The sequence below is a fragment of the Sylvia atricapilla genome, chromosome 3 (assembly GCF_009819655.1).
Source record: "Sylvia atricapilla isolate bSylAtr1 chromosome 3, bSylAtr1.pri, whole genome shotgun sequence".
Classification (NCBI taxonomy): Eukaryota; Metazoa; Chordata; class Aves; order Passeriformes; family Sylviidae; genus Sylvia; species Sylvia atricapilla.
The window spans coordinates 31,200,296-31,217,617 of NC_089142.1; the positions used below are offsets into that span (position 1 = coordinate 31,200,296).

Consider the following 17,322-nt stretch of genomic DNA (forward strand, 5'->3'; position numbering starts at 1 on the left):
CCTTGTTCAGCACCTTACTGGAGATGCCAAAATCTAAAGGCTGATGACCTCAGTTCTTGAGTACACCCATGGAGGACCTGGGGTGCTGTGGAGCACTGCTGTCCCACAAAGTTTTATCCACTCTCCTTTTCCTCCCCTCTAATTCCCCACTCATGAGTGCACTTACCGAAGAGGTGGGGTCTGTGTTACTACCTAGGAAATCCAGGACAATGCTCTCCTCTCATGAGAGCACAATACTTGCCCAGATGGAAGGCTGACGTGAGCCCACTCCTCAGAGGACTACCCTGAAACACTCACTTTTTGGCAGAATAAAGTAGAAGGACTTTCTTTTGCTCACCGACTTGAGCGGAACAGGGGGCTCTGTTCCAAACCTCACTTTACTACGTGCCTAGTAAAATATTTAAAAGATATAGAAAGGATGTAAAGAGGTTCCTGCATAAAATTGAAACCATTTACGAAACAATAGCATGACTCTGCTGCTTGTAAAAGGGGTCCGGCAGCCTAGCAACCAGATTCTTGGTCAATGGGAAGCCTGTTACACAAGCCGGGCGTTCAGACATGCTTCTTCCTCATGCCCTGCCCTGCCAATTTACTACAGCCCTCTCTCCCCATTCCCACAGTCTTTGGCCTCTCCCATGAGCCTGCTGACAAAACTCAGCACCCACTAAACGGGGAATTTTTGCCACAGGCCATTTGTCACCTGGGAAATGGGACTGAACTGATCAAACTTGTTTCATATAAGGCATCTAGTAAATCGGGAAAAAGATTCAGTTTTATTCAAGATGGGCTGAATGGAGTCGAGGTAATCACTGTCAGCTAGACATAAAACCCAGCTCAAGATGATTTGCCAGTACATATCCTCAACTCTTCTGATTTTTTTTGTAAGTAGCCTTCCTGCAAATTTACAGTTTGTCTCTCTCAAAATTGGTTACTGGCAACTATTACCTTCACAGCTCCACGTTTGGAGGTACCTAACTATTTTAGACCTAACTACTTTAGAGAGATCTCAATATTTCAGTAACATGACAACAATATTCTTAATTAAATGAAAGAAGTTTTGAAAACTCAGGAGGAGAAGTAGCGTTTACAAGAAATCAAATTTTGTAATATTTTGGTAATCTGATATTTCCTGCTTTTGAATATTTCTTTTCTGCTTATGAAGACACTTTATTTTACCTACACAAGGAAGTGCACTAAGTAGCAGATATTTAATATTGATGAAGTTGTATTTTTCTTGCCAGTGATTAATGACAAAAAATAATTATGAAACCACAGACAGGAACCTTCACTTCTACTTGTGTTGTTGTTCCTTGCATTGCACACAGTTCAGGTTATTTATAGCACAACAGCTGGTCTGTTCAGCATCCAAAACTAGATAAGGTCACAGGTTATCCATGTAATGCTGGGGTCTTACCAGTGACTGATTTCCTAAATGCCAGTAGGCTTTACAAATATTTCACCTAGAGTTAATAAACATCACACTTAAGGCATCCAGAGGGAGATCAGGAGAATGTTCTCACACTGCTTTCTGCACTATCCAGGACATGATGTGTTGCCATCAGGGCAGGAATAGCCTTATTTCTGAAAACTTCCATTAGAGACTTCAGGAAGTTGATAGTTAGTTGACATTAATGAAAGAAAGCACCTTCAAGCAGGGGTACTCACATGCCTGCATCTGAAAAACTTTCCTAACACTAATCCACTAGTCCCTGTTTAAGACCAGTAACTTATTTCTTATCTTAGGAGGAAACAAAAATAATTAAAAGAAAAGTGTACTTTCTTTTTTCATAATACTATGAATATGTATACAGAACATAATAAAAACTATTCCTGACTGCTGGAACAACACTTTTGTTAAAGGCCTGATAGCTCACTCTGGCCCTTCATACTGCTACAATGACTGGGCAGCAATTTGCCTTCCAGAGCAATTATGCTTACTGTAGAAAGCATGTTTCAAAGCAGGGAAGTTACATCCTGTACTACATATTGCATCGTACAAAACTCCTTTTTGCTAAAATCTCAATAAATATTTTTCTCTCCTATACCAGATATCTGAAGTAGTCTTGTTTGTATCACTCATTCAGTGATGCCAGCCATGCCAAATGCTGGCTAATTACATAAAATTGTAGAATAATAGAAGGCCTGAGTTGGAAGGCACCCACAGAGATTATCAAGTCCAAATCCTGGCCCTACACAGGATAGCCCTGAGAATCAGACCATGTGCCTGAGAACATTGTCCAAACACTTCTCAAACCCTGTCAGGCCGGTGCTGTGATCACTGCCCTGGGGAGCCTGTTCCAGTGCCCAGCCACCCTCTGGGTGAAAAACCTTTTCCTGATATCCAACCTAAACCTCCCCTGACACAGCTTCAGGCCATTCCCTTGGGTCCTGTCACTGGTCACCACAGAGAAGAGGTCAGTGTCTGCCCTCCTTTTCCCCTCATGAGGAAGTTGTAGACTGTGATGAGATCTCCCCTCAGTCTTCTCCAGACCAAACAAACCAAGGGACAGACCCCAGCTGCTCTGTGGTTTCCCCTCTAAACCCTTCACCATCTTCAAATCTGTTTTTTGGACATGGTCTAATAGCTTTATATTTTCTTGTATTGTGGCACCAGAACTACACACTTGAGTCAAAGTAAGGCTGCACCAGCAACATGAATACATAGGGTTTTATGCAAGGAAGACTTTATGTACAGGAAAGTTTTTTTCAGACCTTTCATCTTAGCCTAATTTCCTAATACTTGAAACTGTGGATTTCACTTGCATGAATTTCTTTTTAACTTCTCTGTCTTCAAGTCTAGGTACACTATGTACTTTGGAGGTAGAGATTATTTCAGTGATGAAAAGCGACCATTGTTGATTTTGTACAAAGGGTAAGTGAAATATATATCCAGAAATACAAATGATCCCTCATTACTCTGAGGATGTTAAACAGAACTGTCCTGTCTTCTCCACACTGTGCAGAACTTTCTGGCCTTGTATGAAGCTTTTGGAGCTCTACACTGTATTGAATTTTATTGTGTGCTATCTTTCAGTGATAACTCAGAAAGCTCTTCTAAAATCAATACTGGAGAACTGGCACATGATAGACCAGCTCAGCCACTGCATAAATCTTCTGAAGTGGCTCCAGAAGAATTACATCAGAAATTAATTTGGCCTCTTATGTTTGAAAAAGTCCCTGCTAAAGATTGCAGAGCTGAGGAGAAGCAGCACTGAGCAATGTATTACTTCTTCCAGCAAGTTTCGAAACAGATCAAATGAGCACTAGAAGACATCTGTCTGTTATTTCCTGCCCACACAGCTTTGTTCTGCTTTATTGCCAGAGCGCTCCATGGATGATGTCACTTTTTTCTGAAGAAAACAGGCCACCAGAGCCTTTCACTGACATAATTAATTATCTGTAGTCTGGGCCACAGCCAGCAAAATTCCCATGGCAAGGCCCTGAGAAGTATTAACTCCACACTGCTTGATGTTTTAAGAATTATTATGGTCTGGGATACCCTGTCTTGTCTTTTCACACTGAAAGAGTGTTTTGCTTGATATTATCAATCCACGGGGCAGTTACTGCAGCATATAGAATTACAGTGTCATGATACAGTCAGCACAGACACCAGGGCCTGTCAAGTTATGGTCACTGTCAAGTTATGTGCATGACTCTGCATGTTGGGATATGTTCTACATGCTCCAGCAATGCCTCACAATGGCTAAAGCCACTCTTTTGGGTTTGCTGTATCCAGTCATAGAATTTTTGTCTCAACCAACATTAACTGTATAATATTTTTCACGTGGCCTGAAGCCCAGCAGCAAGCAGAAACCACAGACTGATCCAACTAGCCATCAAGTTGCCATGTTCCTTTTGTAACCAGAACTTATTTTGTGATCCATCAGAAGCTCTTTAGGGGAAAAAAAAGTAACTAATGAAAGGGCAATAACAGGAGTAGCATTATTTTTCCTCTGTCTTCTGTTATCATCTGGCCCTATTAGCAAGTCTGGATTAAGACACAAGAGGCCCATGGATTGTGGACCTCTTTCTTGTGCTTCACACATAAAATCAACCCCGCCATGCTTCAACTTCCATTCCCTAAAGGAAATAATATTTCTCATGAATGAGATTTAATTCCCAAATGTACAGAAGATCTATGAATGCTACAAAAAATATGGCACTCTGGCATCAATATAATTGTTCTCCTATTAATTTTTCCTCATTTGTTATATTCTTTTATTCCCTCCAAGTTCATGTTCTTCTATACCATCATAAAATTTGTTGAAATCCATTAGAGACTAAAAAGTATCCTCATTAGATGTGTAACTCATCTTGTCGAAATTGCTCTTTGCAAGTGCTACATTGGCAATACAAGGAACAGAAGCATCTGAAATTAGATGCTCTGACCTGAATTTCAGGGATGCACTTGAAGCTCCTGCTGTGAGTACCCTGTCTCCAAGAGGAACAAATCAGCCCAGGCATTTTTTTCCACAGTGATCTTGCTGCCTTCTGGCAGGAACAAGCACACAAGGAGCAGGACGGAACAAGGCAAGCTGGAGCCAGCAGGGCTGTAACCACCAGGATGATGAAGTCAGAGGCAATCCTTCTGCCTCCTCTGTGGAGACAGGAGCATGTGGGACACTAACAGACCTAAGTCTGTGTACATGTGTAATAAACTGTATACACAATTTTCTCTTGTCCAAGCATGTTGTTGGCTTCAACAAGATGTTTTTGAGTACTCTCTGCTGCACAGTGTGCATCCAAGTTACTGGTGGCTGATGAATGGACAAGAACAGTAGGACTGCATTACAGCAAGCACTCACCAGCACAGACAATTATTTGAATGGAGGAGTTGTCAGAGGAGACAATGGAAGTGGCCAAACTCTTAGTGTGAAGCAACTAGGGAGTGTGGGCAATGAAAGGCACAGAGTGAGAGCTCCCAGCCATGCCCACGATGCCTTCAGTTGTCTCCAAAAATCCTCCTGATTCCTCTTAATATCTGTCCTTCCCTTTTCCCTCCCCAAGCCCCTCTTGGGGACATCCTCTCCCCTCCCTATCCTCCCACTGCATTTCCATGAATGACTCTGAAGCCCTTCAAAATGCTGTTTTACCAGAACTGCTGAGATTGCCAAGCCAATAGTGGAGAATTAGGGTTTCATTATGAAGCTGCATTAATATTTCTGTTTCTGACTTGTTTAAACCCGAAGGTGACAAATGTCTGGAGGTCACTGTGCAATTGTATTTAAGTTAGTTCGGTCCCACTCATTTTTCTGGCATGGAAGAGATGATGTTAATTTTTTGCAAAGAAAACGAATAATTTCCAGGGTAAGAAAGACATTACTTGCAAAATCCAAACCCTTCCTGTCTCAGGAAAGGACGTCCTTCATAGTGCCTCTCTCAACAGTGCATCCTTTTGGGTGCCACATCTGCACATCCCTCTGAAATAAGTCAGAGTTCACTTTATTTTGGACATCACACAAACACTCGAGGCAGCAATTTTGTAAGATGTGGCAAGACACAGGATGTTCAGTAGGACCTGCAGTTCTCTGTGTGAAAATGTTGCATTTCTCTCACTTTGGCCAACCAATAGGTGGAGCCTTTAACCCTAGAAACGACATTTTCTCTGCCATGTTATTGCAATTATATTGTAAAGACTTATATTTGCATTTATTAAAACTTGCTTTGGATGAAAAATAATCTATTTTGCTCTCAAGAGCTTATCTGATCCTCAGCTAGAGGAAAACAGACAAAAACTTAATAAATGCACAACTGGGGCAGCGAAGTTAATAAAAACAGGTTCACCTACCACTGCAATGTTAAATTAACAACTGGTGATTCAGAGTACTGGACAACATTATGACACATAAGACATATTCTCGTTGCAAGCTCTCCAAAGAATCCCAGATATTTTAAAGCTCATGCATTTAGCATTGATTGCAAAATGATCGGCCATGTGCTCTCCCACAGAGCTAACCTTGTCTCAAGAAAAATGAGAAAAGATACAAACTTCCTCATTACTGTTGCACTGAATATACAATTTCTAGTAAGTAAATGTAAAGAAAAAGGAAAATAAATAGTTAAATTATATCATTATTTAAAACTAATTTTTACAATTTGGAAGAGAGGATCAGTTTGGAACCAAGACCAAAACTTAAAAAGCTGGTTGTGGGCAATTTTGTTCTGTTTTGAACAGAAGACCAAGAATTTTTGGAAAAAAAACCCAAGCTGTTCATAGTCTTCCTTCCACTCTAGATAAGTTGTTCAGTGGATCAGAGACACTTGCCATATATTCTTCTCTTTTCTGATCCTTCAAGCCTAACTAACACAACAGATATAACTCTGTTAAGCACAGCTCAGGCATTAGTAGAGAACGATGTTAAAGTGTCTTTGTGAAAGAGGCCTTCAGCCTACAGCTGTCCAGTGACAGAGACATTTTATTGAGGATCATTACTTTGAAAAGCATATAATTCTAAAGGAATTTTAGTACCAAAGAGATGGATGGCTATAATCCCTATGGTTGATAGTACCTCTGCCATTTATTTCAGAGGGAGCGGGAAATTGCCGAAATAGCCCAATTTAAATATATTTTACTATACTGTCTTACTTTTTTTCTTTTTTCTCTCACAAAACAGCTGGGTTTTATTTTAAAAGTTATGATTTTGGGACTTGCTAGACAAGTTCTTACCTCCTATGGTATGTTCTGCACTTTGAACAGCAGCAAATGTAAGCTACAGAAAACAAAGCATACTATTCTGGACAAAATTAATATCTGGCTATAAATCATTCAATAAAAATAGAAGAGAGCATCTGTGACCTTTTTTTGTGTGTGTGTGTGGGTTTGGGGGGTTTTTTTGTTTTGTTTTGTTGGGGGTTTTTTTGTGCTGCAAAAGCATTCTTCACCAGGAAAACACAAACAAACCAGGGGTCAGTAAGAGAGGAGAATTTTTTATCTCATTGTGCTGATACACCAGACATTTTTAGGGTTTGTTTCTAGGCTCTTATTTTGCTACACTGTGGATACCATCTTTCCCTTCATCTTCTTGCCTTTTTTGTGCCCACTTTCCTTGTCTTTAGCTTGGCTCCATTTATCTCTGTTGTATTCCCCTTTTGCTTACACTCTTTTTCTTCAATTGGCCAGCCTCTTTCCCCTCATTCCATTCTCCTTAAGTCACCTCTCCCTCCTCACATTAACCCTATCTTCTCTTTTTCCTTGTAGCTCTGTTCTTGGCAAGGTTTTTTCCTTGGGGAATTTGTATTTCATCTGTATGATATGCTCATAAATCCTAAACTATTTCAATTCAATCAACAAGACTTTGCAGATACCCCGCATGCACTTTTCTCTGGCTTTACCTTTTTATTTCTGCCTTGGCTCATCTGCAGCTCGTTAATCTGTGCTATTTTGCTAATGACCATTTGAAAACTCTTCCTCTTCACTGCTTTCTCTGGTGCCAAGACAACTTGCCCCAGCTTTCTCTTCTGATTTCAGTACCTGCACAAGAAACACATCTGGTTTCTACCCACCTATCTGTCCCATATTCCTCACTTGAGCTTTCAGGCTGATCCATTTATTTATTAATATTTATTAATATTTATTAATATTTATTAATATTAATGCAAGCATATAAAAAAGGCACTGAAGAAAAATATAGAAGTTTGTACAGTGTTTTTAACTAAACAATAACTAGGTGCCTCTCCCAATATTGTTACAATATTTTGGAAAAGTCAATACAAAAGCAGCTTGAGCCATTACATGCAAGTTTACACGTTGCAGCAAGAGGAAAAAGAGACAGAGACCAAAACATCACCACGACAGCTACAGAGTCAAATTCTCTTGCTTATACTAGTCAGACTGACAAGTAGTGGGAAGGCCAAGTAATGCCATGCCTTGAGGGAAAGTCAAATATGAATCCAAATGCACAAGGCACCAGGGAGCTCTCTCCTACAGCAAGGACCATGTGCAGTTCCAGCTACAGACACGGAGAAAGGTGAACCCAGGGTCCAAGTGCTGCTGGTCACGGGGTGACAAAGACATGGAGAGCCTATTTTGCCAGAGGACACTGGAAGGATGTGGTCCGAATAGCACAGCAAAAACAAAGGCTCAGGGCATGCAAGACTGCTGTCTACAAATGCCTCAGGCATTAAAGACAGGAGGGAGAGTGGTGGGCTTTCAAAGCAGGATCTCTGTACAGAAGAGTTTCATAAAGGTTTCACTAGACATAATTAAAATTGCATTAGAAATTAATAGGGAGAAATCAGCTAAACATTAAAGCTCTTCAGTTCTGGGACTATTTTCCAATAGGTGTAGTTAAAGTAAACAACCCACCTAATCTTAAAACACAGCTTAGTAAGTTAACAACAAATGTTAAATGGAGCATTTGCCAAAAAAATTAAGCCCTGAGATTTGGTATAGAGTAGGTCTTCTACAATTTTATCTCCAGAATTCTCAGGTCAGTCAATGCATCTGCAGTATAAGGATGAGGAAAGCCTGAGTGACATGACAAAAAGGTAGAGTAAGAAAAAAAGGTCACAACTAGAGAAGTAAAGAATGGAAGAAAACTGAATAGGGAAATTTAGATCTTAGGAAAAAGAACAGAACAGAGTGATTATAGAATAAAATGTATTATGTAGCCCTACAAAGAGGAAAGGAAGTCGAAAGCAGAAAGATGGAAACAGTAAAGAATTTTCCTTTCCTTTACATTTACAAAGCATAGTTTTCTGCTAGAAAGACAGACAGAAAAATACTAAAAAAACCTTTTAAAAATGTTAAAATGCAATGGGCAGTTTATCACCTATACCCATGTGAGCTAATTGATTTTGTTAAGAGAGAGGATTTTCCTCGTGGCAGGATGAGCAGCCACTGATCTCTAAGTGTCTCATAGGGACCTTACCAGAGAGAACTAAACACAGAGTCCTCTGCTAACCTTTCCTTGATCCACCCAGGTTGAGAAGAAAGTCTTGCAGCCCACCTGAAGGTGACATACTCCTGTCTCTGTTGGGTGAGAGAGCTCCTTCCCCCATGACTGCCTTGTTTCAGCCACCAGCAACCCATACCTGCCCTTCAGAAACTATTGCTGTGGCACCCTGTGTAAGTGCACTCACTTTAACCATTAAATGCAGTCTTGAATAAATAAATTTAAGGAATGGACTTCTTTGACAGCAGAGTGATTTGGTCTCTCCCTTTTAACAAGGGATGCTATATAAATAGGTTTACCTCTGAATATCTGCTACACAATGTTTCCCTTCAAATATCAAACCAAACCCAGTATTACATTAGAGCATTCAGAAGTCTGAGGACTTCTCAGAAATTGTGTCTTGTGATTAATTTGTATATCACTTGTATATCACACATACTGTTTCTCAAGACATCGCATTTTACACACTGCCATCTGCACCCTCAGGTCTGCAACAGAGGAAATGTGCAGCTGACAACTTAACATGTATTTCCTTTACACCCCATGGCTGCATGGCTTTGTGGAGCTCTGCTCCTCAACAGGGTCTCAGGAAACATTTCCCTCAGCCCTAAAGCATGCAAGAGACCTCAACAGGAATGGGGGGGGCTGAACTACAGGGGATGAATGCCATGTTGGCACTGGAGAAACACAGTAAAACATGGACTGTAATAAAGGCCTCAAGTGGAAAAGTTGCTCCTTTCTAAATTGGTGTGAAATATAGGAAACTGTCTCCCAAGCTTAAATTGTCCTCCAGCAGTAGGCACAGAATCTGGATAAGAAATTATTTTTCTTGAAAAACTTAATGATTTGTAGTGGGATGCTGTCTTTATAAATATATATTTTAATTATTGTGGGGTTTTTTCCAAAACATGCAATAAAAGAGTGAGTTGTAAACATGTAGGAATACTGCTTATTTCCTTTTGGGCCCCCAGTCAGGAAATGTTGAAAATCAATGTTGGTATTACTGAAGATTAATGGCTGCTGCTCAGAAATCACACAGAAAGGGAATATATTCCTGCCAGGACAAACACATAGGCCATTGGACAAAAATCTGTGATCCACAGATAGTATTATATCATCATTGTAACAATCCACACTGTCTGTCTTGCTCTGTAATTAATAATATTCACAGGGGTTTGACTGAAATCACTGTAACAACCAGGCAAATTAATGCCATGCCTTCATGGTCTAATTTATTCTGCTGGTATTTGAAGTTTTCTTTTCAAATCAGCTTTACGGTATTTAAAAATTAGATTTCTTTTCCAGGTATAGGAAGCAATCCTTCATGGATTTTTTTGCCACTCTATGTTCGATATGGGTTTAAAGACCATGTAATAACTCCTTTTTTTATATGAGCAGTTAGATCTCACAAGAGAACATACACTCCACTGAGCTATAGGGCCATTAAAATAAATCCCTGTCATCAGTTCATTTGCTTCCCACTCTCCTTCAAAGAGGCTGTACTTAAGAGTTCTCCTGCCATGTATATTGGGGCACATTCTCATCATCACAGCTTCTGTAAACTTTTTCTTCCCTTTTGTTTTCTCACAAAATAAGGCAAAGGCTACAGGGACCTCATGTTTATGAAGAGCTTTCCTTCTCTATATTCAGTAAATGCACAGGGTCCAGCTGGGAAACATGAACACAGGCAGAGCTGAGCCCAGCTTGGTTCTAGAAGCTAAAGCACAAGCTACCGGAGAGTATTAAAATTTTAAAAACCAATCAAAGTAAAAATGAGGACATAAACATCATTGCCAGGGCATCTCTCCATGGTTTTCTGGCATGTTTGGCTACAAAATGAAGATCTGGGACACCAAATAGTGAAGTAAGTGCTCAATATTGATACCAGGATCAATGTGGTGTGGGTCTATGTTGTCAGATGATGTGAGTAGCGAACTAAGCACAGGATGCATATGAATACATTACCAGTTTACCCTACTAACCCCACAGTTGTCATGACCAGATTACCTCCCATGGCTTAGCTCACTGTTTGAAGGTTCCAAGGCAGTGTCCTCCTGGTGATATGGGCATAAGATGCCCCCTGCTCATGGTTGAGTAAACAATCATGGTATTTTATCCCATTTTCTTATTCAGAAAATAATGCATCTCCCTACAGGTACATCCTGATGTTATTCTCAAAACAAAATCTTCTTACATATGCCTAAATATTGTTTGCTTTGCCAGTATTGACATGGCTTCAAAGTAAACCCGCAGTGTGATTTGTCAGTCCAACAAAACGCCAGCCAGCCACCAGAGATGTCTGAACAGATCTGAAAATAAAAAGCCATGAAATGACTCAGTGCATTAGGTCACTGTGACAGCCAGGAGGTAATACCAGAGTATTTACTTTGGCTGGAGTCTTCCTTGGCTCATCTTCATTTGTAACGTTAAAGACAGGCTCTCATCTCAAGCCAAAGTGCTGTAGCTTGCCCACTTCAGAGATGGGTCAACACAGGTACCAGGGAAATAACTAAAATGAGGGGTCTGACATGAAATTAAAAACTCCTATGGATTAAAAATAATGACTTTCTCCCCTGCCTGGCTGCAAGGAGCAGAAGAACAAATGCACTCTGCTGTTACCAGTGTGGTTGTCCCCATACCTTCCTGTCATGCCAGGAAGCTTCAGCAGTGCCTAACATCTCTTTGGGGTCTGTATGTATGAAAACCCCTAAAACTATGGCCCAGGATCTATTCCCATCATCCCCATAGGAATAATGAGAAAATGGGCAGTCTTTTAAAGGTTGTGTAACTACTCCACAAAGTAAAAGACTATGGTGAAGAACAGGACAATTACTCAATGATAAAGATCACATTTATTGCCACACAGGAAACATTAGTGACTTTCCTCTCCTCCCCTTTCCAGACCACAAAGGTGACTTCAGGGTAAATCTTTCTGAATAACACAAGCATGATACATTTCTATTGAGGTTTGGCTTTGTTCACCACAGAAGCTACACACTAGCTCCATCTCTAAGGAAATTATATATACAAGTTTTTGAATAGAGTAAAATGAAGCACAATAAAAATGGATAGTTTTCTGTAATGATAAGGGTTTTTTACCTCTGCAAAATTGCATTCAACAGATTTTCTTCCTTTTTTTCCCTGCAGTTTTTCATTGTACAATGACCATTCTCTGTCTTTGACAAAATTATTTATTTTGAATGCAAAATTCTTGTAACTTGAGAGTAGTTTCTGACAAACTAGATGTGAATTATGTCAGAAAAAGTGATACTTAATGATACTTAGTGAGATAGAATCTCAGAGTTGTAGAAATGGTGATCATGTACCAAAGAAATTAACAGAACAATTGCTTCCTGTAATCAGATAAGAGGGTAACAAGTTGAACATTAAAGTAATAATGTTATGAATGTGGGTTTCAGGGGAAAAGGAAAGCCTTCTATGAAAAGCTAAATAGTAATGGTTAATTGGAAAAAAGGGATTAAGACAAACTGTTTTCACACTGGTTGGGTGGCTTTTTTCTGCTTGTCCATAGGTTCAGTGAAAAAGGTCACTAAAATACAACCAAAAGAATGTATGAATTTGACAAGCAGTCCTATCACACAGGGGATAAGTTTTGAAAAGCCACAAGTCTTCATACTGACTTTTTGAAATACCATGTTTCAACTGAAATCCTCTGAAGACTCACTACAGAGAGTTCAGTGATTTATTAGCATTAAAGAGAACCTCAAAACTGGACGTACATCTGGGGACAAGTTAAGTGCAAAATCAGGCTGACTGCCATCAAGGACTTACTGCTGGGCTGAATTAACATGCAAACCAGGACAACTGAGAAAGCTTTCAAGCAAGCAAGCACTACTCCAAGAAATAAAACTAATGGATCTTTGAAAGGCAAGGAATGTGCAAAGCACTGGACTCCAGAAATCAGACAGGACAGGCAGAGCTTTGGCTGAGCCCTCAGTAACATCTAAATATGTGGAGGTTCCAGGGGACATCTAAGTTAATTTTCAATATTCCTGACTACTATTCACTTAAAATTATGACTGTTACACACCAGCTACCACTGCTCTCTCCTTGTGGTCCTTTGCCTTCAATATGCATGTTCCTGTTAGTTAAGCCCTGTGCTCTTTGGACAGCCTAAAAATAGATAGGTACATAGAAAACATGCTTCAGAAGATGTTTCATTTACCTGCAATTCTCCTTCCATTATACTGAGAAGTTTTATCAAGTCTTCTTTAGAAAGCTCTATGGACTTCTTGTTCTTTCGCTCACTAGGGCCAGGTGACTTTGAGTGCCGTTTGACAGTTGCTGAAACCATGACCTCATCTTCCTTCCGATGAGGTTTGTTCTTTTTCTTGGCATCCTCCTGAAGTTTTTCATTCTCTGCATGGCTGATGACAGGCTTGGAACTGGAGAAGTGCCCATTAGACGAGCTTTCTCCACCTTGGTTTCGGGATCTCATCCCTGCCTAGAAAGAAACAAACATAAAGATGCATTTATAAACAAAACTACTTGCAAAAAAAGAAAGCCACAGGGAAAATACTGCCTTTGGTAAGAAAACAATCTTCTAAAAACTGAAGAATACTGTCATACTCAAGAGACTGTGGTAGAAAGCTCAACCATTTCAACAACTCTGTGTGTGGCAGAAAACAAGTTCTGAGGTAAGGTTAGCCATCTTTTTCAGCAAGCCAAATGCTGATATGAGTTTAAATGTATGGAACTTAAAAAGGATAACATGTTCCAGTGTTTCCTTTTCTTCAGTTGACATTTTGATCACTCAGAATTCAACCCTACAAAACAAAGCAGGTTGTCAAATAGATCTTATTTTAACATTGAGAAACAGAAATGCAATTAAATTTTTGAAAAGCATATTGCTGGAGTATAAATTCTCTATGAAAGTGGAGTGCCAATGCAAGACAAATGTCAGTCTGCTGTTTCTCTGAAATAAGTAATGATTTTATTGCAGCTAGCCAAGAAAAATGAGGAATGCAGAGTAAATCAGGTGGCAAATACTGCACAGGATTATTAGACAATAAGTTCCATAAAGGAAAGTAGAAAAGAAGTCTGAAAAATGAACACAAAGGGTATGAAATCACTAACAGGTAAATGGGCAAGATCAACATACTCTTTCCAGAAGATTCAGAGTTTCTCCAGAATATCAGATCACAGTTATTCAATGCTCACACTTCTGTCTTGTTAAGCACCTACATCAAGTCTTAGACTACAACAGCAAATGCTCCTCAGCTCTGTCACTTGACCTACTGTATTGCTAAATCTTTATAGCAATAAATCTAATGAAAAATATCCCACTGCTTCCAAGTATTTCTTCTCGTTTAAATTAATCTCTGGTGTTAGTCTGCAGTTTGTTCATTAACATTCAGACAAATGCTTTTCAACATCAGTAACATCACACACTCTTCTGATAAGGAGTTCAGAGCAGCAGTTCACCAGTGATGGAGCAAAACCTAAAATACATTGACTAATTAGCTTTGCTAAATTACACTGGGTCTGCAATGGCTTGCCTACACACTTGACTCAGGCCAGCATTATAATCTCTTGTGACAATTAGTCTTGCACTTTTGTAGTTTCACACTCAGCATGAGGATTGTCTTTTTATTATGACTGGTTACTCATGTCTTCACTAACTCAGTGGAATTCATCCAGCAGTGTAAATAGGGAGACAATTATACCCTGTATTTTGGAGTGAGAGTTTCACAAAGAGATTCCTTGCATTGTAGGTCTGCTCTTATCCAAACAATATGTGATACAGGTATATAATGGCCTTTAGCTTCCTGAATGCTTATGCAGGGTGTTTTTCATCAAATAGTTTGGATTAAATACATGAATTACACTTTCTAAAAACAGATCTCCATTATAAGCATGAACAATACCTGAGAACCTCAGGAAATCTTTTAGGTTTCAGATTTATAATGGAAAAATAAACATAGTACTATGTTTCCTCTCAGATAGGGCTTTTCAATTTGTTTAACTTTAATGGGTTTGAAAGTTTCCAACCACGCTTCCTCTCAGGAGAGAGCACTTGGGATTCAATCTGTCTCTATTTTCTAAGTGTTTCCTTCTGAGTCCCTGTGGGCTACAGCCTCCAGCCACTTTCATCTCTAAATCAAACCTATTTTTTATGGCTTACAGTGAATAGCTTCATGGCTCCAGGACATCCTACATGTTTTAAGAACAAATATTTGAAGACTGTCTTGTATATGTTTTTCAGTGGAAAACAGATTATTATATTACAGTATATTCTGCTGGGTAACATGCCATGTTAGGCATTTTTCTGTAGTAAGATGACTCAACTTAAAAGACCTGATGGTGCACAATTAATGTTAAATTTTACTTATGACTGGTTGAGACACATCATCAACCTGAAACACTGCATTATCAACCAGACATACTCAGCTGAGTATATTAGACTTCATGAAATGTGGTGTGTCACCCAGTCACATCGTAGCTCAAGACAGCCACTTTGATCCCCCTTGTCCTTGTGAGAGCTGAGGTAACAATTCATGAAGCCATGTAAAGACTGAGCAGTTGACTATAGGCTCATCAACCTGTTAACAGAGGAATAAGGAATGCCTGTTTCAAGTATGCTCATGGTCAATGTAAATCAATAGAAGCCTACAAAGGACAAATGCAAAATTATGTTTTTTTCAAAATTAATTAAAACGGCAACAGAGAGGCTTAACCAATTGACCTGATGTTTCATATATCTGCCTAATTAGCATATGATTGCTGTTAAAGGAGATCAAACTTGGCCTCTTTCCACATTTCTTTTAAACTTGTAGATTTATTTTGCAGCAAGCCTTACCTGACAGTAAGTGTGGCAGACAGTCTGCCAAACTCGGGGACACTGCCCCTAACAGCCTTTCTTTGTGTGAAAGCCTACCAAAATCAGACTAATACTAACACTTATTCTGACTTCCCTTATGATGTTGATACTTTTTCAACACGTTACCCAAATGCAAAGGTGTCGTGCTGCAGCTGGAGATGCAGGTGACAGAAGCTTAAATGGTGACAGAAAGGGCCAAGGTTTTGATATTCACACAGTAATTTCCAAGGAGTTTAAGGGCCAAAATCAATGGCATGATCCAGCTGTTGTGCAGTGCTCTAGGAATATAAAGCAGCTGCAAGGATGACTGAGTTTTAATTAAAGCAGCATGAAGTAGCCAGAGCATACCAGTGATGTTGGCTGAAATACTGTGTGCTGGAAAGGAGTGCTCAGTATTATCATTTTGCATATCCATCTGCATTTCTGATGGCATCACGATAAAGAAAAGTTTCTGAGTATTTGCATGACATTATTTCAGTATGTAAATATCCAAATCCCAAAACCTTGCTTATCTGTTGTTTCACCAGGGTTCCAAAACTGATTCTGGGACACTGCCAGTCTAACACTGGTAACAAATTACCCCCTGCTGTCAGTCCTGATCACATCTCCATATCTTACAGCATTCCTGATCTGCTGAAGGGATTGTGTTCCCTGAAGAAATAGCTCATATGATTTATAACAATTTTAGCATTTAACTCTACTTTTTTCCCCCCCCACTACTTATCGTATTGCATATTAAACTGGAAACCTTTCCTAGCAGTTTCCAGTCAAACAAGAAGACTTTATGTGATCAGTCACCTTGATTTTGACATTTATTGGCTACTCATTTCAATATGTGTTCACAGCATTGGTACTCAGCATGGGAACTCTTCAGCCCCTCCTCAGGTTCATTTGTTAATCTGTATTCACAAAGGACAAATGCTATGATTATTTACTTGAGTCTGTATTGTTGTTCCGGGCATGGATCCTTCAGGTTTCACAAGTTAGAATCCACACAAGATTTTATGAAATAATCTTTATGTTAGTTTTACTGACATCAGGAGGAAATCTGTGAGGAATTTGCTGAGTAGGATGTCAGGAGAGGACAGGCTGCATGCTATTCCAAGTCTTTCCCCCGCAGATGGCAATTTGTTCTCCCTAAGGCTCTTGAAATGGCAGGTTAGATTAGGCTCTGTTACTTGTGCTGTTAGAATCAGATAATGCGAAGGGGTTCTTTGAACTTAATGTGTAGCCCCTCTTGATAATTGGACATGATGATTTTGGCTCCATGGTAATTTCCCTTAAAATAATAATAATAATGTAATAATACATGCACACACACACAAAAGTTGATTTAAAGCCATGATATGGCTGTTGCCATTGGCAATAAATTTGTAGTCTGGATCTCAGTTGCAGATCTAACTGATTAGAATATGACATGAAAGGGCTGGGTTTCTGACAGGCTAACAAAGTATTATTGTAGGGACAGTGCAATTGGGTTAGTGAACCAAAACTGGAATTTGCTTCTCTACTGTGGCTTTTGGAACTATATCTTTCAGGGGCTCTGCTGTGCAGGAATTTGGAGTGGGGCAAAGTGATGTGCAGAAG

At 39.5% G+C, this 17,322-nt stretch overlaps 1 protein-coding gene across 4 annotated transcripts in view; it reads right to left on the bottom strand.

The window, feature by feature from the left end:
• Positions 1–17,322, bottom strand: part of FILIP1 (filamin A interacting protein 1) — a 100,613-nt gene that overhangs the window by 45,838 nt on the left and 37,453 nt on the right. For all 4 annotated transcript variants that reach the window (XM_066315033.1, XM_066315030.1, XM_066315032.1 and 1 more), the window contains one exon: positions 13,081–13,359. In XM_066315033.1, coding sequence (XP_066171130.1) covers positions 13,081–13,353 — 273 coding nt within the window. In that variant the 5' untranslated portion in view covers positions 13,354–13,359. Of the gene's footprint in view, positions 1–13,080; positions 13,360–17,322 lie in introns of those variants that run through there.